At 40.8% G+C, this 25,882-nt stretch overlaps 1 protein-coding gene across 3 annotated transcripts in view; it reads left to right on the top strand.

The window, feature by feature from the left end:
• Positions 1 to 25,882, top strand: part of LOC116940030 (small conductance calcium-activated potassium channel protein 2-like) — a 191,632-nt gene that overhangs the window by 36,173 nt on the left and 129,577 nt on the right. For all 3 annotated transcript variants that reach the window (XR_012929985.1, XM_076053219.1, XM_032949308.2), the window contains 3 exons: positions 9,236 to 9,346; positions 20,141 to 20,268; positions 25,257 to 25,326. Coding sequence is in view for 2 of the 3 variants with exons in the window: in XM_076053219.1 (XP_075909334.1) it covers positions 9,236 to 9,346; positions 20,141 to 20,268; positions 25,257 to 25,326 (309 nt within the window). In the remaining variant the exon portion in view is untranslated. The remainder of the gene's footprint in view (positions 1 to 9,235; positions 9,347 to 20,140; positions 20,269 to 25,256; positions 25,327 to 25,882) is intronic.

Here is a 25,882-nt window from a genome sequence, read left to right as displayed (position 1 = left end):
GAATTCGCGAGCACAAATCAGATTTGAAACACGGCAAAACGAATTCTTCTGCCGTAGCTGATCACTGTTACAACGCTGTGGGTGATCACTATATAGTTTTCTCCTATACCAAGGTTCTCTGCAAACCCATGGGTTTTTATCAGAGATTTGTCCACGAGGCAATTCAGATTTACACAGACACAATTTCAACCGAGAGGATGGTTTCAAATTAAGTAATCATTGGAAAGATGTTCTAAATCGAACCAAACATTAAACTAATTTTCAATGGTACAGTATATTTATTCAAGTAGTGGTATCCCAAACTTTCACAGTAGTACATTATTTTATGCTAATTCCTTTGTCAAGGCGTTTTTTGTTTCCTCCCTCACACATTAAAGGACGCGACCTGGGCTTGGCTGTCTTCACTCCAACGCTGTCCTCTGGACAGTCCGGTTTCCTTCACCTGATGAAGGCCACTTGTGTTGTGGCCAAAGCGTCGTGATTTTTGTTGTTTTTATTTTTTTTTACCTACGTGACTTTACCGAATAGAACCAAAGAGTATGGATCCTTGCAGTCACGAAAGCTTCAAATCTAGAATAGCTAAGTATAGTGCAGATTTGTTTTTCTATATAAGGATTGTATCGATGAACAGGGCCCAATGTAGATTTCTTCTTGAGATTGGATTTTAAGTCCATGGGAGCTCAGCACCAATATATGGACAAGGAACAGGAAGGTCGAGGTGAGATTGAGGGTGGAGAGCTGCATTTGTGTTCTACTCTTAATGGTTGTACACCAATTATGTTTACACGAACCTCATTGAGAGCTGCACTTTTGTTAATGCCTCATGATGCATGTAATTTCCAACAAAACATCGTATTAAAAATGTCCCAAGATTTTGCTTGCTTTTTAACATTTCACTTTTGCTGATAAACCAAATCAATTGGCGTATTTGCCCACATTTGATCGGCTTTGTCAGGTAGTGGAGGGTTTTCGTTTAAAATAAGTAATATTTTAAAAATACTTTTTTTAAAACACACTTTTGTGAAATGTACCGTGTACTAATAATGGCAGAACTCCACGACTCCAGGAAGTGGCCCCGAAGCTTGCCACAACGTAAGGGGGCCGTGACCAATTACAGCCAACGTCAGTTGAGCGTGGACAATTAGACCCAAGCTGAAGCATAACAAAAAGATGGTTTACAAATATTTATCTTTAATGATAGTATTTAGTATTTTCATCAGTATGACATAAGTATACCGAGTTTGCAGTCGATACCACATTGGGAAGTGGGTTAAAATTGCGTTACAAGATTTGAGGATACAACAACAACAGCCAGTGAGTTAAAAGAAAGCGTGTAAAAAGTAATAAATGTCATCACAGGCACACCCTGGAGAACACAGGCCGACCGACAATGTACCCGCCCTCATCATTTGCTCAGCCAATGAGAGCGACTTACACTGAGCCAACCAGAGCCCACCTCGTGCAATTTGATTCATTATCACGATTTGTAGTCACGGTTAAAAACATTTTTTAAATCGATTTCTTTAGCTCGCTGACAACTCAAAAGACCAGGATGTAGTCTCAGGCTCCGCCTATTAGAAACTTCAAGTAAATGTTAACTGAGGGCATCACCAAGATCGCGGAGGTCCTGGAACTCTTGCACGTATGCATGTTGAACTTCTTTTGCAACGTATGTAGCCGACCGTGCTCATCGGAGGTGTGGATGATATGAAACTAAACACAAAAAAAATTATCCGGATTGGGAGCAACAGGAGCTCCCCCACCACTGCCTTGTAGGAGTACAGTAGAATTGACTTGTTAGTACAGTACATGAAACAGGCATACCTACAGCGGTAAATGGAGCACAATATGAACAGCACTATAGTAGGTAATTATGACATGGTTCCAATGGATTTGCGTTCCCAACCGCTTTTTTTCTACCGATGAGCGATATATGAGGGCTTCGTTGGAGTACTATACACATGATAAATGTGTTAAAGTATTTTATAAATAAAAAAAATACATTTTAATGATGACATACAAAGCACAATAAGTTACGTACTCACCAATGCATTCGATCGGAGCTTGTGTAAGATTGACCGCCATCTGCCGTTAACACACATTCCGCGATGATGGGATTACTCTGTTCGTGGATTGCCAGTGAATCGATACGGTGATTAACCCTCGATGCCTCGATACTCTTGACGTGGTTGTCGGATCAACTATGAAAGAGATTCGATGAAATAGCTGTTGCCCGGTATCCCACCATCTATCTTTGGCGTTTCCCTTGGTTGCTGACCTCTAGGTGCCCATTTTATTGCCCGATAAAGAAATGTGCTGTCCTCTCGTATGACAAATCTGCCAAACCTCAGCACAACCTCCTGATTACAGGTGACCCCCCCCCGCACCTAAGACCTAATTGGTTCCTGGACAGACGGTCGCAAATCGAGGCCGTCGTAAGTCGAATCCTCGTTTCCCATTGGCGCAATGTTATACCTTGGGGTTACGTTCCTGGAAACCCATTACATGCGATTAAAATACCAAAATTGACCACGAAAATAAATGAAAATAACCCTTAACGAACATTTATTGTAACTCAGCATAACTTTTTTACAAACATTTATTGAGTAAAAAGAAACGCTTACGTTTGAAAATCCTTAAGTACTTTTCTGCATGGGCTGCACTGGCTGAGGCTTCTTAAAATACGAGTCCAATGATGTTTGGACTGAAGACGCCTCCTTCTTTTCATAGTAAAGCTCCCTGTAGCAAGCATAGGCATTCTTCATTGCTCCAAGGACCTTCGAACTGCGTTCGCTCTAGGCGCAGCTGCAGACTGACGGCCTATACTGTACATGCGCATACACGGTGGAAGAGCAAAGCAGCGCCATCAGGCGACTCGGTGTTGGTAGCAGCCTTTAGGCGGTCGCAGATACGAGTTTTGGTCGTTAATGTGGGTGTCTTACTGTAAGAAAGTTCGCAATTCGGAGCTCACCTGTATATTTACAATGCGTTCTTTGCCACGGTCGATTTTGAACTTCAAGTCACCGTATCCGGGCACAAGAGCCTACCTTGCGTGCACCCGCTTTCAGATGTTAGAAGCGTATTTCCTCCCTACTTTAATTCCAGCTCTCTGACCTGTGTATCAACGCATGCGAGAGCCCCGCCTCAAACACCCATACCCTCAATACTAGGGGTACGCTAAATATAACTTTTTACTGTTCAGCCCAATTGCAAATGCATTATGTATGTATGTTTAACTCCTTTCACATCGTATGTAGCTAGCCGTGATAATCAGTTTACTGCAAATACTAATTCGAAGAATTTTAAAAAATACTTTTTCCAATTAAATGGCAAGTCTCTCCATCTCACTGCCTTTGTATTTGTTTTATATCCCCATCTGTCTGTCTGTGTGTCTGTGTGTTTCTATCTCTCAATTTCTTCCGTCTCCCTGTCTCTTTTCCACTGTGTCTCTTTGTGTCTCTGTCAGGTGGTTACATTTTTGGTAAGGTGGGACTGGTGCCACAGATACCAATGGAAAAAGAAGGGTTGGAGTGTATAATACACGAATTGCATTGTAGTATAGTACAGTCGTGTGCGTACAATTAATCAGCAGTACAGGAGTGTGCATTACTTCGTTATTACCATTTTTAACGTCAATAATATCCCCACCACCACATTATTACTACTAACTGCCATCATCATCATAACTACTATCCTCACTGTGACCACTATAATTATCACACATTCCACACTTGATAAAAAAGTAACCAAATAAATGAGTGTGTGGTGTAAGGAATAAAAAAATCAACAAAGGGAGGTCACAATAGCTGCTCGTGCTTTGTTAAGACACATGCCTGGGTTATTTGCAAACCTTCTTGGTCAGGTGACGTGCCTCTGAAGTCGAAAACCAAGGATGGGCCCTGATTAGCAGCCTGAGTTTTCAGAGTTGGCCAGACCCACATTCTAGGCCACACCCAGGGGCCAGTTAAACTTAGAGGTCACGAGAATAGACTCCAGGAGGCAGAGCTGGCCGAGAATCGCCGAGACGGGGGGGGACCTCTTGGGACAGACGGCAGAGTTTATGATGATGATGACGACGATGATGAAGGCCACATTCCCAGAGCCGCAGTTAAAAAAAGGTAACATGAGGCTTGAGCTGAAGATGAGGTTTTTCCAGTGATTAAAGAGGCTAAGAAGAGGAGCAGTGGATGATGTGGCGAGCCAGAGCGTGCTCATCATGCCAGCAGCTGGCGTTTTCCCCTCGCTTATTGCTCGCTATTTGTGTTAGCTTCGCAGCCCTCTGCTTATAATAAACTAGCTGTACTACCCGGCTTCGCCCGGGACTTGGATTCACCACACCCGGCCGCCTTTATCTCCCCAGTGGCGATGTTCACACACCACAGCAGTTACTCTTTTGAGGCCGAGTCGACCTAGGGGAGGCCCAGGAGCGGTTCAAATAATCGTCACCGGTGGTGGCCGTGAGCGGGAATCGAACTCGGGACGCCGGGTTCGTAGCGCGGCGTAGCGCTAACCGCTACACTACAATGCGTTACGCTTCCACATGCGAGGGTCACGTGACAGATTTGACGTCACAGCTCACTTGCCGTGAATCTGATTGATTGCTTCTGTGGACAGGTGCCTTTTATACAGGTATGAAGCTGAAATTAGGAGCACTCCCTTTAAGAGTGTGCTCCTAATCTCAGCTCGTTACCTGTATAAAAGACACCTGGGAGCCAGAAATCTTTCTTATTTCCCTCATTAAAATGCAAATCAATTTATAACATTTTTGACGTACGTTTTTATGGATTTTTTTGTTGTTCATTTGTCTCTCAATGTTCAAATAAACCTACCATTAAAATTATAGACTGATCATTTCTTTGTCAGTGGGCAAACGTGCAAAATCAGCAAGGGGATCAAATACTTTTTTCCCTCACTGTATACACACAGTACAGTCAGGAGACAGCATCACATACCGTGTCAAGAGAACGGTAAAGGATACTCAATGATGATCTAATAAATAATATAAAGATGCCAATCAGAGTTAAGGAGGTGATAAAAGGTGTGTAATGGTTGTCCAGTTAAGTCCACCAGCTCAGTTATCACTTCAGAGCACAAATGCAGGCAGTCCTCGACTTACGATGGAGATGTGTTACGACGACCCCATCGTAAGTATAAAATATCGTAAGTCGAAGATGGCCTAGCCTACCCAGGAGTCTTAAAGAATGGTGATAATTTAGCAAAACAGATCAATTTACAGTACCGTACTGTATAAACCATATACTGTATGTATTTATTAATTACAGTACTGTATTGCACAGTAAAATGTAAAGTAAAAAAGGTTAATTCTTAGCCTTACCTACAGTATATGAACTGCTAAAAAAAACACAACGTACAGGATCGTACCTCGTACGCTGCTGCGTTTGCCTGCCGCGCGAAATTTAAAATATCTTACAATTTTGTCGCATCGCTATCGTAAGATCGAAATATCGTAAGGCGGACCATCGTACGTCGGGGACTCTCTGTACGTATCGATATATAATTGTATATAGAAATGTTGGCCACGTTATTGAGTTAATAATAATGTTGAGAAAACATTAGATTTGTTGACACATTAGATTTGTTGACATTTCATTTAAATGGAAATGGCACTACTCGGTGGAGTTTTTTTTTTTTACACAGTTGCTGAGCACGTTAAGTGGCCAGCAACAAACGGCACTGTCAAAAGTTGTAATGGACGAGAGTTAAACAAGTTTCTTGAATTTCGGCGAGGTTATTAGATCGGGGGAAAGAGAATGTTGGGAGGGAATTCCAAAGTCAAGCAGGGCGAGGGGAGAAGCAGACAGAGAAGTGTGGTGACCTCCAGTATGGTGGTTGTATATACAGTACAGGCTAAGACAAAAGTGTGAGTCTGATAGACCAGGTCCTGGAATACACACATGCACAGGAATGAATGAATGATGTTCACAGGAGCACCGACTATAGTAGTAGTGATATAAGAGCGATAAGGAGGGGGGGGGGGCGACTGGCCGCTTGTGAGAAAGTGATTGGAGTAAATTAGAGAATGCTGCTGGTTCATCAATCACTCTGACTGCGTTTAATCCAATCAAGTGCAGTGAGGCAGGGACTGGGTGCTCCAGCGCAGAAATAACAACGGTATTCCAAATTTGGCCGAATTTTATCCTCGTTGGGCTTTTTGATTTAAAGCTTTCGTGACTGCAGGGATTCATATTCCTGGTTCTTTGGGTAAAGTCACGTAGAAGGGAAAACAATAAAATAATAAAACAATATAATTCTCACGACGTTTCGACTGCAACACAAACAATCATCATCAGGTGTGAAAACCACAGCAAGATTTTTTTTTATTCAAATTTTCTTGCTGTGGTTTTCACACCTGATGATGATTGCTTGTGTTGCAGTCGAAACGTCGTGAGAATTTTATTGTTTTATATTTTTATTATTTTATTGTTTTCCCTTCTACGTGGTGACTTTACCGAAAGAACCAAGAATATACCTCGTTGGGCTGTTGGGTAATGTGTTCTCATACATTTGGCCCTGCTTTATCATCAACGTGGCTTGTTGTTGCAGTATAGCATTTTGAGAGCGTGAGTGTTTCAATTTCAGTTTTCAGTGACATTTATTTGGTGTAGCCCTGTGAGCCATTCGGCTCTTGAATCGGGTGCAACCGCAACAAACAAAAAACAAAAAAAATAACAAGAAAACATCTTAAAGTGACTACGCGCAAACAGTAAAATCCAGGAAAAAACAGCAAAGTCTTCCAGAAAAAAGCATCGTGTCCACCAACGCTGTGTGCAAAAATCCCAGTGGGATGCAAGTCAAACAACAACAGCAACCACAAGACAACTTTGATTAAAGCCATCAGTCTAACTCCGAACTATAACAAACAAACATGGCCAAACCAAAAAACTTCTCGAAATCACCAAAATAAAGCCATAAAAGCAATGAGCTGGGCAACTCTGATAGCGAGGCAACTTTTCTCTCAAATCTTGCAGCTGTGTTTGATTTCAAGAGAGATAAGGTACCCAACTTCTCAATGATTCCCACCAACTGTTCCTCTATAATAGAAATGGTTACCATTCTTGTAGAAGTATGGAGTTTTCCCATTTCCTTCTGTGTAACAACACAGATTTTTATTTGGTTAATTAGATTGTAAATATGAGGATTAAAACACGTGATAATTGCAGGTGTTTGCAGTGCGGGGAGTGGAGTTCTCTAAACAAACACACCTGAGCAGTAGCCTGTAAGTCACATCCTCTAATATTGGGACATTTGTATGAACACATACAGTATATTTAACACGGGCGAAAACGGTGTCAGATGGTGAGAGTCTAGTGAGAGAGATTAAACACGTTAAAGACGCACTGCGACAGAATGGCTACAATAATGCTCAAATTAACAGAGCACTGAATGCCAAATCACGATCGCAAAGCAATACTACTGAAAGCGACCAGATTGTTAAAACAATAAAAATTCCATATATCTCAGGAGTAACTGACAAATTAGCCCGCGTTTTGCAAAAGCAAAACATTACAGTAAGATTTGGTACAGTACACAAAATTCAAAAACTAGTATCTTGCACTAAAGACGCATTACCTAAACTATCAACAGAAGGTGTATATCGGATTAATTGTTCATGTGGCAGCTGCTACATTGGGCAGACGGGACGTAACATCAGCGTAAGACTAAAAGAACATCAGAGAAATATTAAATTATCTCAAACACAACTGTCGGCAGTGGCAGAACATGCTTGTCAACAAGGACACTCAATTGATTTTGACAATGTTGCAGTGGTGTGTAAAACTAATTATTACTGGCAAAGACTAATTAGAGAATCCATTGAAATTGAGAGGAACAAGAATAACTTTAATCGTTCTGACAGCTACCGGCTTAGTGCGGCCTGGAAGCGTATTATTAAATAATACACATTACATTTTGATTTAAAGAATTACTAATCTACAACTCATTACTAATCATAACCAATGACTGATTACTAATCGATTATATAATTACATTACCCCCCCCCCTCCGCCTCTAATCACTGCACCTGATGAGTTAAGTGATGACGTCACCCTGCTGCTCTATATAAAACCGGGAGCAAGCGAGGGCTTTACCATTCTGGCGAATTGCCCGATGATGCTGGAAGTATTTACCAGCGAAACGTCGTACTCAAACTGTAAATGTGGATTAACTCTTCAACACACCGGTGGGCTGAAGTAGTGAATTATTTGTCTTTTGTCAACGTGACACTTTTTTTGCTGATTGGCCGTGTCGGGTGGTGGAGGGTTGCGACACATTTATAAATAAACGCGATCTAACCCAAAAAACCTTTATTATGAACATACAGTATATAATTGTCAAAACACTTTCCCAAAATGAACTATTACCTTGAGATTACGTGAAGTGATCAGTGTACAAATCAGCACTCGTCAAAAAACAAACTTCCTTCACCATGGCAGTTTGCAGCAACAGTGGAAGACGTTTTCTGAGGATGATCTCCATATATATAACAGGCAAAGGTGTGAATATGTGTGTCTGTTAAAAATGTTTAGCGTACTTCCCGACATGCAACAAACTTGAAATTTGCCATGTGGGTACTTTCCAGACTGTACACCATGCAAAAAGTATCAAAATACACTTTAAATTTTTTTTTAGGGGGGGGGGGGAGATCAATAATGTATATATTTTGTTGCACGGCAAGTGAGCTGTGACGTCACATTTGTCACGTGACCCGCGCATGTGGAAGCGTAACGCATTGTAGTGTAGCGGTTAGCGCGCCGCACTACGAACCCGGCGACCCGAGTTCGATTCCGGCTCACGGCCACCACCACCACCACTGGTGACGATTATTTTAACCGGTCCTGGGCTGAGTCGACCTCCCCTAGGTCGACTCAGCCTCAAACGAGTAACTGCTGTGGTGTGTGAACATCGCCACTGGGGAGATAAAGGCGGCCGGGCGTGGTGGATCCAAGTCCCGGGCGAAGCCGGGTAGTACAGCTAGTATTGGATAAAATAGAGTTATAGACGTAATTGGGGGAAATATTCATCATCTCAGATTTTCTGATGAGAGTCATAATAAGGTGCACAGGTTGGCCTTCCAGACTTAGGTGAACCAGTTTTCCCTCCCTCCCTCCTTCGTATATCTCGTAAATACGCAAAGGGATTATCCTGCCGTGTGCATGAATGTGCTGTTCTCTCCAGTTTTGTGTGCTTATACTACATGTTCACTCTTTGCTTTCAGGGTGCAGGATGCACCGCTCTGGTGGTGGCTGTGGTGGCCCGCAAGCTGGAGCTGACCAAGGCTGAGAAACATGTTCACAATTTCATGATGGACACGCAACTTACAAAGAGGGTACATTTTTTGTTATCGCAAGAGTCGTGAAATAAATTACCTTTTTGATGTATACCGCATATATAAATATTGATGTTGACCATATTGGTTTTGCCCATGGTGAACTTTTCCCACTCTCTGTTAAAGTGCAAGTCGCATCAGACCAGTCCGTGATCTCTTCCTCTGCTGAATTCCTGTTCTTGTGTTGAACTTGATGTTGAATCATGGCCAATGTGAAACATTGAGCACATTAGATAGCTGATTTCAGACAAACTCTTAAACAGAAGACTGTGCAGCTGATGTGGGTTGTGATGTTTTTTTTTTACGTGGAGACGGATATGGGAAGAAGACATTGACTGCTTATTAGTGTTTTTTTTTTATTTAAATTAACCACTACGATAGTCATGATTAGTTTCAGCTATTTAGGCAGTCTAATGAATTTCACAAGCCTTTGTGCCTAGCCTAACATCAGTGATAATTGAAGCAATTGGCGGGACCCCGGGGTCCCATCACTGCCCCGGGGTGGGAAAAGCCGCGTAGCGACACGAGTCTTGTCGCCTTACCGACAACAACAAAACTAGCGGTCAACCGATTGGCCTCGTCGAGAGCTACTCGGGGCACTAAGTTTCGTAAAAAAGTTGAAAAATTACACAAACACGTTAAATTCACTGCCTGGGGGTGGCGGTGGGGCTCACCTTGGCAAAGAAGCTGAGGATCGACGGCTGACCGGAGGGCGATGTCGCCGCGCGCGACCGCGTCGGACGCCCCCCGGGGCTCGCGTTTGGCCGGTGGGGGTGGCGCCCATCGTGTCGATCGCCGCCTGCTGCTGCTGGCGCTTGTTGTTGGCGCGAGTCTGGGCGGGCAGCGCGTTGCTGTCGGGATCACGTAGTGGGCGGACTGAAAAATAATAATTATTATTATTGACCTGATTTTTGCGGGACCCCGGGGTCTCGCCAAATGATTCAAATTCTACAAACTGGCCCTGGGTCTCACCTAGGTTGACTCGGCCTTAAATTATTTACCTGGTGCAGTGTGTAAACATCAGCACTGGGGGGAGATAGAGGCAGCCAGGTGCGGTGCTGGCCACCCACCCCCTCGGTTTGATGCATGAGGACGTTAAAGAAGGGAAAATGGGAAGGGAAAAGGACATGAGGAAGGCTAAGGATCAGGATGTTGGAGGAGCCAAAGGCAGAGGGGGCCTTTGTGGAAATGAAGAGGAGGGCAGAGAACAGAGGAGGATGTAAATAGCAGCACTGAAGACAAATCTACATTTTCCACAATATAACTAATAGTATATTCTTGGTACTTTCGGTAAAGTCACGTAGTAGATAGAAGACAAAAAAATTGAAAATTAAAAGCAAAAAAACTCACGACGTTTCGATCGCAACGCAAGCGGGGTCTTCATCCTTTTTTCCCCTCCACCTGATGAAGGCCGCTTGTGTTGCCATCGAAACGTCGTGGGTGTTTTTTTTGCTTTTAATTTTGATTTTTTGGTTTATTTTCTATCTACAACGTGACTTTACCGAAAGAACCAAGAATATTAATTCCTGCAGTCACGAAAGTTTTCAGTCTAAATTTAATTAATAGCATGTGTGTGATTGATGGTAGAGAAACCTTTCCCAAACCCTTCTTGCTGATGTGATTAATTGGCCTCCAAATGTTGAGGTATTCTGTTATCATTGATATCTGTGAATGGACTGTATATGTGCACCGAGGCTAATGGGTCTATAGTTTGTCAGTTTTATCCCCATATTCTTGGTTCTTTCGGTAAAGTCACGTAGAAGGGAAACAATAAAATAATACAAATATAAAACAGCAAAATTCTCACGACGTTTCGACTGCAACACAAGCAATCATCATCAGGTGTGTCTAAATTTAATTAATTGCTTGTGTTGCAGTCGAAACGTCGTGAGAATTTAATTGTTTTATATTTTTATTATTTTGTTTCCCTTCCACGTGGTGACTTTACCGAAAGAACCAATAATATGAATCCCTGCCGTCACGAAAGCTTTAAATCAAAAGTTTTATCCTCCTTCACACGTTCTTCTATTCAATCATGCTGTTCAAAATAGATGATAAAGCTGACTTGTATGGCTGGATATAGAGAGCTAAATGGGCATGGTGCATACCAGCGAAGGGATTGGCTGAAGCGGTATAGATGGGCTCGGAACTGTCTACCCATCCTGGCCCCAATACATTTCTGGCTTGGTCATTGCCTTCATCTCATCAGGTGCAGTTCTTTTAGCTTTCAAGAATGCTGCTGTTACTCCTAACTTGAATACAGTGAAACCTTGGATTGCGAGCATAATTCGTTCCGGAAACGTGTTTGTAATCCAAAGCACTCTCGTATATCAAAGCGGATTTCCCCATAGGAAAGAATGGAAACTCAGATTATTCGTTCCACAACCCAAAAATGTTCATGTAAAAATGTTTAATACAAAATACCTTTTTTTATTTTTATTATTTAAATTTAATATAAAGTAATCAAATTTATTAATTTAATTTAATAATGGCTGGTGTGAGGGAGACGAGAGAGAGAGGAGAGGAGGAGGAGGGTTATTGTGATTGTGTACAGTTACTAAAGAACAGTCACTACACTTGGACACAAAATAAAAAATGCTTTACGCACACACACGTGGTCACAACACTATACTGTAGTAAACAGTACACACGTGGTCACAACACTATAGTACTATAGTAAACAGTATACACGTGGTCACAACACTATACTGTAGTAAACAGTATACACGTGGTCACAACACTATAGTACTGTAGTAAACAGTACACACGTGGTCACAACACTATAGTACTGTAGTAAACAGTATGCACGTGGTCACACCACTATAGTACTGTAGTAAACAGTATACACGTGGTCACAACACTATAGTACTGTAGTAACCAGTATACACGTGGTCACAACACTATAGTACTATAGTAAACAGTATACACGTGGTCACACCACTATAGTACCGTAGTAAACAGTATACACGTGGTCACACCACCATAGTACTGTAGTAAACAGTACATACGTGATCACAACACTATAGTACTGTAGTAAACAGTACACACGTGGTCACAACACTATAGTACTGTAGTAAACAGTATACACATGGTCACAACACTATAGTACTGTAGTAAACAGTATACACGTGTTCACAACACTATAGTACTGTGGTAAACAGTACACACGTGGTCACAACACTATAGTACTTTAGTAAACAGTATACACGTGGTCACAACACTATAGTACTGTAGTAAACAGTATACACGTGGTCACACCACTATAGTACTGTAGTAAACAGTATACACGTGGTCACAACACTATAATACTGTAGTAAACAGTATACACGTGGTCACACCACTATAGTACTGTAGTAAACAGTATACACGTGGTCACAACACTATAGTACTGTAGTAACCAGTATACACGTGGTCACAACACTATAGTACTGTAGTAAACAGTACACACGTGGTCACAACACTATAGTACTGTAGTAAACAGTATACACATGGTCACAACACTATAGTACTGTAGTAAACAGTATACACGTGTTCACAACACTATAGTACTGTGGTAAACAGTACACACGTGGTCACAACACTATAGTACTTTAGTAAACAGTATACACGTGGTCACAACACTATAGTACTGTAGTAAACAGTATACACGTGGTCACACCACTATAGTACTGTAGTAAACAGTATACACGTGGTCACAACACTATAATACTGTAGTAAACAGTATACACGTGGTCACACCACTATAGTACTGTAGTAAACAGTATACACGTGGTCACAACACTATAGTACTGTAGTAACCAGTATACACGTGGTCACAACACTATAGTACTGTAGTAAACAGTATACACGTGGTCACAACACTATAGTACTATAGTAAACAGTATACACGTGGTCACAACACTATAGTACTATAGTAAACAGTATACACGTGGTCACAACACAATACTGTAGTAAACAGTATACACGTGGTCACAACACAATACTGTAGTAAACAGTATACACGTGGTCACAACACTATAGTACTGTAGTAAACAGTATCACGTGATCATAATACTATAGTACTATAGTAAACAGTATACACGTGGTCACAACACTATAGTACTATAGTAAACAGTATACACGTGGTGACAACACTATAGTACTGTAGTAAACAGTATACACGTGGTCACAACACTATAGTACTATAGTAAACAGTATACAGGTGGTCACAACACTATAGTACTGTAGTAAACAGTATACACGTGGTCACAACACTATAGTACTATAGTAAACAGTATACAGGTGGTCACAACACTATAGTACTATAGTAAACAGTATACACGTGGTCACAACACTATACTGTAGTAAACAGTATACACGTGGTCACAACACTATAGTACTATAGTAAACAGTATACAGGTGGTCACAACACTATAGTACTATAGTAAACAGTATACACGTGGTCACAACACTATAGTACTATAGTAAACAGTATACACGTGGTCACAACACTATACTGTAGTAAACAGTATACACGTGGTCACAACACTATAGTACTATAGTAAACAGTATACAGGTGGTCACAACACTATAGTACTATAGTAAACAGTATACACGTGGTCACAACACTATAGTACTATAGTAAACAGTATACACATGGTCACAACACTATACTGTAGTAAACAGTATACACGTGGTCACAACACTATAGTACTATAGTAAACAGTATACAGGTGGTCACAACACTATAGTAATATAGTAAACAGTATACACGTGGTCACAACACTATAGTACTATAGTAAACAGTATACACGTGGTCACAACACTATAGTACTGTAGTAAACAGTATACACGTGGTCACAACACTATAGTACTGTAGTAAACAGTATACACGTGGTCACAACACTATAGTGCTGTAGTAAACAGTATACACGTGGTCACAACACTATAGTACCGTAGTAAACAGTATACACGTGGTCACAACACCATAGTACTGTAGTAAACAGTACATACGTGATCACAACACTATAGTACTGTAGTAAACAGTACACACGTGGTCACAACACTATAGTACTGTAGTAAACAGTATACACGTGGTCACAACACTATAGTACCGTAGTAAACAGTATACACGTGGTCACAACACTATAGTACTGTAGTAAACAGTATACACGTGGTCACAACACTATAGTACTGTAGTAAACAGTATACAGTGGTCACAACACTATAGTACTGTAGTAAACAGTATACACGTGGTCACAACACTATAATACTGTAGTAAACAGTATACACGTGGTCACAACACTATAGTACTGTAGTAAACAGTATACACGTGGTCACAATACTATAGTACTGTAGTAAACAGTATACACGTGGTCACAACACTATAGTACTGTAGTAAACAGTATACACGTGGTCACAACACTATAGTACTATAGTAAACAGTATACACGTGGTCACAACACTATAGTACTGTAGTAAACAGTATACACGTGGTCACAACACTATACTACTATAGTAAAGAGCATACACGTGGTCACAACACTATAGTACTGTAGTAAACAGTATACACGTGGTCACAACACTATAGTACTATAGTAAACAGTATACACGTAGTCACAACACTAGTACTATAGTAAACAGTATAAGCTTGCACGGATGTTGACTATACGAGTGAGGCACGCCGACTGAGACCGAGTATGGGAGATGATTACCCACAATCCCACAGCGAGAGAGAAGAACCATTGGCTCAGTCGTGATCACGTGACGCTTGGCTGACAAAGCGTATACTGTACTACTCGTATTGCAAGACCTCGCTCGTTTATCAAGTTAAAATTTCTTTACCATTTTTGCTCGTCTTGCAAAACACTCGCAGACCAAGTTACTCGCAATCCAAGGTTTTACTGTAATTCTTCAATCCCAACATCCCTTCAAAGTTACATCCGATCTCAAATCTCTCTTTTCTCAGAAAAGTCCTAGAAATCATCGTCATCATCATATCATCCTCTCCAGGCACCCATATCGCTATTATCTCTACAGCCTTGTATAATCAGGTTTTCCTGAAAGTTAATGTACCGAACTGCTGTCCTCTGAGAGATAAACGTCATCTCTCCTCAGACATCAGTTCACTCTCACTTTTAGTTCTCTTCGACCTTTCAACTGCTATTCACACCGTAGACCACTCTATCTTCCATGAGCAGGTCCAACACTGTGCCTGGCTGCATTACAAGATTATCTGGCCACTCCCCGAGCGAGTAAACAGGCCCCATAAACCGGACCATCAAATAGTGGTGTCAAGCTGACAGACAGCTCAACCCAATATAGGAAAAATAAGCTATTCATTCATATTTGTTTACACTGAAGGTGTAAGGCACAGTTACATTTATCATCGAATAAATCTGCAATTTTATGGCAAGTTTAAGAAACGTGGCAATCATTAGACCTCCTTTGCCAGTACCAAAATATAATAATAGGGTTTTTCCCCTTTTTTCTGGCAACAAAACTGAAACCTTTCTACGAGGAATCACGTGTGCATTAACCACAATACTTGCAGTCAAAATGCAAACAAAAAACACACTGATAATATATGGGCATTGTCCTTGAAACTGATTGGTCCACACCAGAGACAGCTTTCTTTCGAGCCAAGTCTCAATTGGTGCTAGACCAGATAACTCCAAAAGGAGTACAGCTCAAAGACTACATCAAATGATGTAGATGCTCACCCCGAGCCCTCATTACTTTGATAGTGCATTGTCTTTGAGCTGTACGCCTTTTGGCGTCATCTGGTCGAGCACCAATTGAGACGTGGCCCGTAAGAAAGCTGTCTCTGGTGTGGACCAATCAGTTTCAAGGACAATGCATATATTATCATAGTATGTTTTTTGTTTGCATTTTGACTGCCGGTATCGTGGTTAATGCAGACATGAATCCTTGTAAGAAGGTTTCAGTTTTGTTGCCAGAGAAAAGGGGAAAACCCCTATTATTATAACTCTCTCACTACTGGTACCATTCCTCTTCCCCCGCAAGACTGTTGCTCTCACTTCCTTCCTGAAAGAAACCCACACTTAACCCACATATCCATGAAACTGTCCACCCAATCTCAAACCTTCCTATCTGTGGAAAATTCCTGAAAAGTGTAATATTCACTCACCTTTTCAAGCATCCCATGACCCAATACAATCTGGTATCTGCCAAGGTCTCTGTGTAGACTGATTTTGTGCATGTGGTCAATCACCTCTCTTCAGATCATGGATAGATCTCGTTGTTTATTTTGACACAAAGTCCATGCCATCCTCCTCAAGCACCTTAAAACCTATACACGCACCTCCAGAACACTTCTCTCATTATTCTGCTCTGTCCTATCATCCCCACTCATATTATATTTTCAAACTTTCAACATATCCCACTCAAAAATAGCTGTACTATGGTTTACCACAAGGTTGCATATTTTTAGCATGTAGATTTTATCCATCTGTCACCACTTGGCAATTTCATCTACGCCTGTAACGATGACCACCATTTCCATGACAAGGACTCCATTCTTATCTTACTTATCCATTAACCTCACTGTCTGTATCTCGCATCCAACCTTGATGCATTCCAATCTTGGGTTGCTTGAAACTTGATTCATTCTCAGTATTTTTAAACACTGATGTTTCCATCATTGACAATAAGTCTGCCAGTAAAGACTCCAAGATCAAGCTTTGCAAGAAGTTGCCAAAACCTTGGAGTTACTTTTGATACCAAACTCTCATAGTTCTCCCACATGTAACTTGCAAGACTTCCATCTGCACAAGTTATCCCGCATCATATTGCTGCTGAGACCCTTAACCATGTCTTCATCACATATTCGTCGACTGCTGCCACTCTTGCTTTCATGGTCTCCCCAAATCCTTCAACTTCAAATCGCAGATGATCCAAAAATGCATCCAGAAATTAAATAACTTCACCGCAATCCTCGCATTCTTCCACTGGCTCCTACTTGGTCTAACCCTTGGCTGCCTTTCACGTCTCGTCTCAGTCTACTCTGACTTGCTCAAGAAACCAAAGCCTATAAAAAATAAAACACTCAGTCAAACCCTGCGCAGAGTGGGAGATTGTAACTTCCAGTCTCTGAACAGCCTCGCTCCAGCAGTCTCCTCTGAGAAACTCTTTTAGTCTAAACGCTCTCCCGCCTACGGATGCCTCTTAACATTGAGGCATTTTAACTACAGTAAAACCTTGGATTGCGAGTAACTTGGTCTGCCAGTGTTTTGCAAGACGAGCAAAAATTTTAAATAAATATTAATTTGATAAACGAGCGAGGTCTTGCAATACGAGAAGTACGTATACGTTCTAGATTTAAAGCTTTCGTGACTGCAAGGATCCATACTCTTTGGTTCCATTGGGTAAAGTCACGTAGGTAAAAAATAAAATAACAAAAATCACGACGTTTTGGCCACAACACAAGCGGCCTTCATCAGGTGAAGCGCTGTCCTCCAGACAGTCTCGTCCCTTCACCTGATGAAGGCCGCTTGTGTTGTGGCCGAAACGTCGTGATTTTTGTTATTTTATTTTTTACCTACGTGACTTTACCCAATAGAACCAAAGAGTACGTATACGCTTTGTCTGCCGAGCGTCACGTGATCACAACTGATATACGAGTGCTTTGATATACGAGTGCTTTGGGTTACAAACACGAATTATGCTCGCAATCCAAGGTTTTACTGTACATGTTACCAATAAGGCCTCTCTCTGCTGTATAGTTTCCTACTCTTTATACATACAGCACCTTGATATATTCACATTTAGATGCTCTATATATCCTCACTTTTCTACTTGATATGACATGACAAACGCAGATGCCGTTTGCTTTGTAATCTTCGATTAACATTCCTGGCATTCAATGGGTCCATTTTTTCAGAAACTCAACGCATCATGTATTTTTACATTGATTGTTCCTACACTTATCTGTATAATTGCTGACGCGTGCTTAAATCCTACTGACCTGGCATTCGAAAATCAATCTTTCATCATAAGTGACTTTTGGCTGGAGCATCGACTCTAATCATCACAAAGACGTCCTGATTTTCAGACATCCCACCCATTTGAAAACATTGCCTTGATTCAAAGGTGACACTCTATCCCGCTTCTTCCTACAAAGGATAACAGCAGCTGTGTGCTCTTTGCAGTTGTGCGAGTGACACATCTGCCATCTAGTGGCAAAATCTAGAGAGAGATAGCAATCCCGCACGATTTCAGGGTCATGTGCCATTCACTTGGCTTTTTTATTTTTACAAAATACACAAATAAAAGGTATACGTAATCATTTAAAGCCTCTTTATTTACTGAAACACAATGGTATTTGTAAACACGTGATAGTTCATCCATTGGCCAAGTATTAACTTCATTGCCTAGCCTCATGTTTTGTATCGCTCAGTTTCATTTCTTGAGTGAAACCCATTGAGCTAAGATGCCCCCTTTTTCAATGGCGACCCAGCCAAAAGCGGCAAAGCATGTTACATGGGAAGAGAGAGAGTGCACGGGGGTTGTGTATAACAACAGCAGGGATGTGTACGTATACATCGGAGTGAGGATACTGGAAAAGAAAGGAATGTAAGAATTGGGCCTTAAAAGGGAGTCATGTTTATTTAAAAGAAAAAAAATCCAATTCCACAATCCCTGATTATTATTATTATTACTTATTTTAACTGTCCATAACACGTCATTAAATGCTACAATTCACTTAGCAAATCCACTGTATTTTTACATGGGCTTACTTTGCTATTTCTTCCGTACCCTTTCTCTTTCGTCACGTTATACTCTCAATAGCATACAATCATTATTGCTCGTAAGAGCTCAGGATACAAATGTACGTAGTTTAAAGCGATATCTTTTTCACTTTTGACATTGCACTATTTAATCCGATAAATGTGGGTAATTATAAAGCGTATGATGAGGGTTATTTAAGTTATGAACAGCTTATTGTGGAGTAATGATGCGCAACTGTGATTACCGGTGATGAGGGTGTCTAGAAATGTCACTATCTGCTTTTAAAAACAAAAACAATCCTGATCTATATTGGGTTTTCTTAACTTAAAACATATTTGGTTTTGCATGAGGCCAATTGTATGCCGACCTTCTTGTCATTGGCATGAAAGCTACTTTGTGGCCAAACTCAAAAACAAATATTGATCATTGCATTGATCAATATTTTCAGATGAGATAAATCGTGCATAAGCATGAATTCTGTAACTCTTTCTAACATGTTGGTTCTTGGAAGTGCAATTTCATTCGCGATGATAATTTTTAATCTGCACAACGAGACGCTATCACACGGCTATGCACTGCATTATGTGAGATGACATCACGTGTAATGACGTCATTGCCTTGGCTAGTAAGGTGAATTATTTTAGTGCTGATTTTATCGCCATACTTTTGGGTAACCATTTTGATAAATGTGGTCGGTTTTCTGTCGGGTAAGTCCATAATAGCAACACAAGTTTATACCAATATTTCATATATATTGAATTATTTTTACTACAATTAATGTAGACCCCCCCCCCGGTATCATTCATTTTGATTTAAAGCTTTGATTTAAAGCTTTCGTGACTGCAGGGATTCATATTCTTGGTTCTTTCGGTAAAGTCACCACCACGTAGAAGGGAAACAATAAAATAATACAAATTTAATAATTTTATTATTTTATATTTTTGATTATTTTATTGTTTCCTTTCTACGTGGTGATTTTACCGAAAGAACCAAGAATAGTTATAATTCATAATGAGCATATTGATTGTGATGCGCTTTCTGCTTTTTTTTACTTTTTCTTTACAGGTGAAAAATGCAGCAGCAAATGTGCTCAGGGAGACTTGGCTGATTTACAAGCACACCAAACTCGTCCGGAAGATTGACCACTCTCGGGTCCGCAAGCATCAGCGCAAATTCCTCCAGGCCATTTATCAGTAAGTAACTAAACCAGCACCGCATATCATCAGAGAGTAAGCCGGTCCAGGGAGAAGTAACGGGATCTGTATTAACCATTGCTTTTAGTGTGCCATGACAAAGATCCCAGCTGCCGACAAAATCCACGGTCGTTAATTTGTTAGCCTCTTCTGTCTATGATGAATCTTAACACCTAACAAGCTTCATATAACCTTCTTGGTCCTTTCGGTAAAGTCACGTAGAATGGAAATAAAATAATAAAAATTAAACGTAATATTTTATTTTATTATGTTTTGTTTTTATCATTTTATTGTTTCCCTTCTACGTGGTGGTGACTTTACCAAAAGAACCAAGAAGATGAATCCCTGCAGTCACGAAAGCTTTAAATCAAAATGAATGATACCGGGGGGGGTCCACATTAATTGTAGTAAAAATAATTCAATATATATAAAAAATTGGTATAAACTTGTGTTGCTATTATGGACTTACCCGACAGAAAACCGACCACATTTATCAAACGGGTTACCCAAAAGTATGGCGATAAAATCAGCACTAAAATAATTCACCTTACTAGCCAAGGCAATGACGTCATTACACGTGATGTCATCTCACATAATGCAGTGCATAGCCGTGTGATAGCGTCTCGTTGTGCAGATAAAAAATTATTATCGCGAATGAAATTGCACTTCCAAGAACCAACATGTTAGAAATAGTTACAGAATTCATGCTTATGCACGATTTATCTCATCTGAAAATATTGGCCTCATGCAAAACCAAATATGTTTTAAGTTAATAAAAACCAATATAGATCAGGATTGTTTTAAAAGCAGATAGTGACATTTCTAGACACCCTCATCACCTGTAATCACAGTTGCTCGTCATTACTCCACAATAAGCTGTTCATAACTTAAATAACCCTCATCATACGCTTTAAATCTAAATTTAAGCTTCATATATATCATTATGATGCATTGTCAGAATTTTCTTTGGTTATTTTCATAGTAAAGCACCAATGAATTGACAGGAATTACCCAGGTCACTTAAAAAAAAAATGAGACTCTCCTGGTGTCGTTAAGTTCTAGCCTGGTGATGAACTAAATAAACTTGACTTGAATGTATACAGCACTGACAATTACAGATTGTACCACGGCACTAATAATTATTAGAGATAAATAACTTAGGACCGTGTTTGATCTAATCTAAGCCTTAATGCGATAATTGCATGTAGTGTGATGAAACAAAGCACCAATACATTGGATTGTTTTTTATAAACTAACTAGCTGTACTACCCGGCTTCACCCGGGACTTGGATGCACCACACCCGGCCGCCTTTGTCTCCCCAGTGGCGATGTTTACACACGGCAGCAGTTACTCGTTTGAGGCTGAGTCGACCTAGGGGAGGCCCAGGACCGGTTCAAATAATCGTCACCGGTGGTGGCCGTGAGCGGGAATCGAGCTCGGGTCGCCGGGTTCGTAGCCCGGCGCGCTAACCACTACACTACAATGCGTTACGCTTACGCTTGCGCGGGTCACGTGACAGATTTGGCGTCACAGCTCACTTGCAGTGCAAAAAAATACATACATTATTGATCTCCGCCCCCCCCCCCCCTAAAAAAAAATCTAAAGTGTATTTTTATAATTTTTGCATGGTGTACAGTCTGCAAAGTACCCACATGGCAAATTTTAAGTTTGTTGCATGTCGGGAAGTACGCTAAACATTTTGAACAAGACATACATTCTTGGTTCTTTCGGTAAAGTCACGTAGAAGGGAATCAATAAAATAATAAATAAATACAAATTTCAAACAATTAAATTCTCACGTCGTTTCGATCACAACACAAGCAACCATCATCAGGTGTGAAAACCACAGCAAGAACATTTTTAAAAAACTTTTCTTCGAATTTTCTTGCTGTGGTTTTCACACCTGATGATGATTGCTTGTGTTGCAGTCGAAACGTCGTGATAATATTATTGTTTTATATTTTTATTATTTTATTTTTTCCCTTCTACATGACTTTACCGAAAGAACCAAGAATATGAATCCCTGCAGTCACGAAAGCTTTAAGTCAAAAGACACACATATTCACAACTTTGCCTTTTATATTTATAAACTAATGAAAGAGGTTGTAACGCAGAGATATTATTTTTAAAAATTGGATGTTCTTTCTTTTTCTTTCCAAATGTGCCTCTTGTTTTTCCACTAGCCCATGTTTGTGGAAAGTCAACAGGGATTATCCACTTCAGAGACTGATGTTCCCAGCACCGTCTAATTTGCATTCCATGACTACCCGTCTCAAAAGTCTATCAGGAAAACAATTTACTTGCATGAAATAGTTTTTGCTACATTTGAATGAAGACCATTGTATACCAGAGTACATGTTTTTTTAAACTAAATTAATTGACTGAACTAGTTTCATTTTGGTTTAAAGCTTTCGTGACTGCAGGGATTCATATTCTTGGTTCTTTCGGTAAAGTCACGTAGAAGGGAAACAATAAAATAATAAAAATATAAAACAATGAAATTCTCACGACGTTTCGACTGCAACACAAGCAATCATCATCACATGCAAGCAATGATCATCACATGCGTGAGAATTGCTTGTGTTGCAGTCGAAACGTCGTGAGAATTTCATTGTTTTATATTTTTATTATTTTATTGTTTCCCTTCTACGTGACTTTACCGAAAGAACCAAGAATATAAAGATGATGAAAGTGTTAATGAGTGGTGAACGATGACTGAGTATGATGAATTGGTAGGGAAATTGGGAAGAGGAATGGTATTAGTGATGGGGAATGAAGGGAAGGAGAACGGGAGTTGGGGTATATGAGGGAAAATAAGTGAGTTTTAAGGGAAAGAACGAAAATCAGTGAGGCTGATCGTTTGACATGTACGAGAAGTTCGTTCCGGTCTAAGGGGGCTAGACGTGAGAAAGAACGGAATCGTGATTGGGCACAGGGAGGAGTGGAAACAGAGGACAGCTGGGATTGTGAACGGAGAGGTGGGGCTGAAACCCAAAAGCTCCAGTGTCAAGTTCCACTCTCAGGAGTCCTGTGCAAAGTCACGGAAGACAATGACGAGGTTTGAACTCGCAGGGCTACGGAAGCAGGATCGCAGCAGTGATGACGTGGTTTAACTTGCAGGGCCTCGCAGTAGCAGGATCACAGCAGCAACGGCGAGGTCGCATTCGTAGAACTTGGTCCCAGGTGAAGTTACAGCGTCCCAATAACTTTAGGTATCGAGACACTGACCAGGTTGATGCTTTCTAAGAAATTTCAGGGATTACCAGTTTCCGATGAGCTGATGCTCAGCAGGCCTCTCCCGATGTTCACGAGGTAGCGTCCAGGGCACGTGACGAGATAGCGACTGCTGTGCTTGATGAGGTGATGCACGAGGCTTTGCTGAATCACCTCCAAAGTATATTTTCTATTGCGACTCACCGGGTAGTTCCAAGCAAGAGCGAATGCTGCCCACAGGCCCCAAAGTCTTCATGCATTGACGTTGGCGGCAGCAATCTCTAAGTTTTGATTTAAAGCTTTCGCGACTGCACGGATTCATATTCTTGGTTCTTTCGGTAAAGTCACGTAGAAGGGAAACAATGAAATAATTAAAAATATAAAACAATAAAACCAAGAATATGAATCTCTCAGTTGTTCGCAGGCGAACTCCTGACAGCCACAGTTGCTCCAGGCAGACCTCGGGGGTAATCTGCAAGCTAGCTCTCCGGGTAGACTCCGGGAAAATGTTTCCATTGCTCGGAGCAGCACGCTGGAGCCTCGTTCAAGCCACCCGTCTCTCTCCATCTAGACGGCATGTCCTCAAGATAGATGCCACCTCGTGACCTCTTCCCGAAGTTATCTTTCTTCCGGATGATGCCATTCTCATTTCTTTGGTTGGAAGAGTCTCTTCTAGAAATATATATATGCTATGAGGAAGGCGAAACTTCACATATTAGAGATGTTTGTTTCCTTTTAGGGTAGTGTTATTGACGAATGTGGGGGTTTGCTTCTAAAAAGGGCTTACCAGTGCATTAACATTAACCTGCCCAGGTATTTTGAGATGCATTTTAGAAACTAGAAAATAATTGCAAAACTCGCAAAGATCCTGGAACACAAGCTGGAAAGTAGACATTAAACCACGGAGTGAACAATTATAGGAATCATGTTGCTTTACGGAAAAAAAATATCAGAAATATTGATCATCAAACAAATGCAAAGCAGAGATCACTTGTTTTCTGTCATGGTAAATACTTTTTTTTTCTGCTGTCATAAACAACCTTGGTTAAAGTGCATCGCCTCACCTGTTATCATTTAAAGGGCGATTGTTAAAGGCTGTTGAATAAGACAAGTGATGAAAATACGACTAAAAGTGAGAACATGTATGATATGATTGCTGCCAGAGAGATGGAGCAATTCGTTTAAGTAATTTGCATGAGATGGACAAATCAAAGCACACGGGACTGTGGAGAATCGACAAAGAATGGGAAGGCTTTAATGTAGCAGTGAATAAATAATGGCTGATGATGGTAATTTGACTTTTAACCCGTGTGTTATATATCACATTGTGTCTTGATATTTGATTTTCATAACATTGAATATGAATGTTCACATGAGCAGTGGCACAGTGGTTAGTGCTCGGCACACTGAACTAGGAAACTTGAGTTCGACTTATGGCCACAGCTAACATCGTTGGTGAGTAATATCTGAAATGGTCCTGGCCCCTGTATACCAACCCCTACTAACCAGCATGGTAAAGTATGGTCAAACAATTCCCATGACCGACATGGGTGTCTTTCATCCAGCTATGGATTGACGAGAGCTGTAAAGTATTTGTTATTGTTATATTGTTGTAAAAACATTGTTACATGGTTTAGGACATTATTTCTACCTTTAAGTTATAATAATATCAGTTATAATATTGCTTCTAATGCCTTATTTCCGGATGGTGTGAGATGAGTAGTGATTATGTTTAGACTATAGAAAGTAAAGATGGATGTGTATTTTTCTTTAGGCTTCGGAGTGTAAAGATGGAGCAGAGGAAACTCACAGATCAAGCAAACACACTTGTGGACCTGGCGAAGGTATTCCGCACAAGGCAGTCTATTACTAACCAACTTAATAGTATGTTACCAACTTAATAGTAGGAGCAGACGGCGAGAAACAATGTCCGCGACCTGGTGGAGTTCGGGGAATGCGAAGGGTTTTCCTCCTCCACAATATTCACCAGATTTAAGTCCGTGGGACTTCCAAAAGATAGTCTCTACAATAGCGAGAGAGATTAACCTTTTCCCGATCCGATGACGTCCGTGTACCCACGTGCACGTCATCAAAACGAAACCAGATGAAAACATTTTAATAACTTTTATCAGTTCTGAGGCTCTCACAAGGCCATGCGGCAGGGCGTGTGGCACAGTTTTGGCACCAGCTGTCATAGAGTGCGGTCGTGTCGATGCAGTTCTCTGCGGTGAGCGCAATGTCTTTAAAAACAACGGCGCTATGCCTCTCTAAATTAAATGAACGCTGGGCCACTTGCAGAAGTCTCGGAATGGGAAAAGGCTAATGCCGCATTCTCTGTGTTAAAGATATTTTAGGAGGCGTCTGTCCGATGTCAATTTTTGAACGTTCATAAATTATATT

This window comes from Petromyzon marinus, chromosome 1 (assembly GCF_048934315.1).
Source record: "Petromyzon marinus isolate PM22_M1 ecotype Great Lakes invasive population chromosome 1, UKy_Petmar_22M1.pri1.0, whole genome shotgun sequence".
Classification (NCBI taxonomy): domain Eukaryota; kingdom Metazoa; phylum Chordata; class Hyperoartia; order Petromyzontiformes; family Petromyzontidae; genus Petromyzon; species Petromyzon marinus.
Note: the sequence above shows the minus strand (reverse complement) of the source record. Positions and strands in the feature narration are given on the sequence as shown.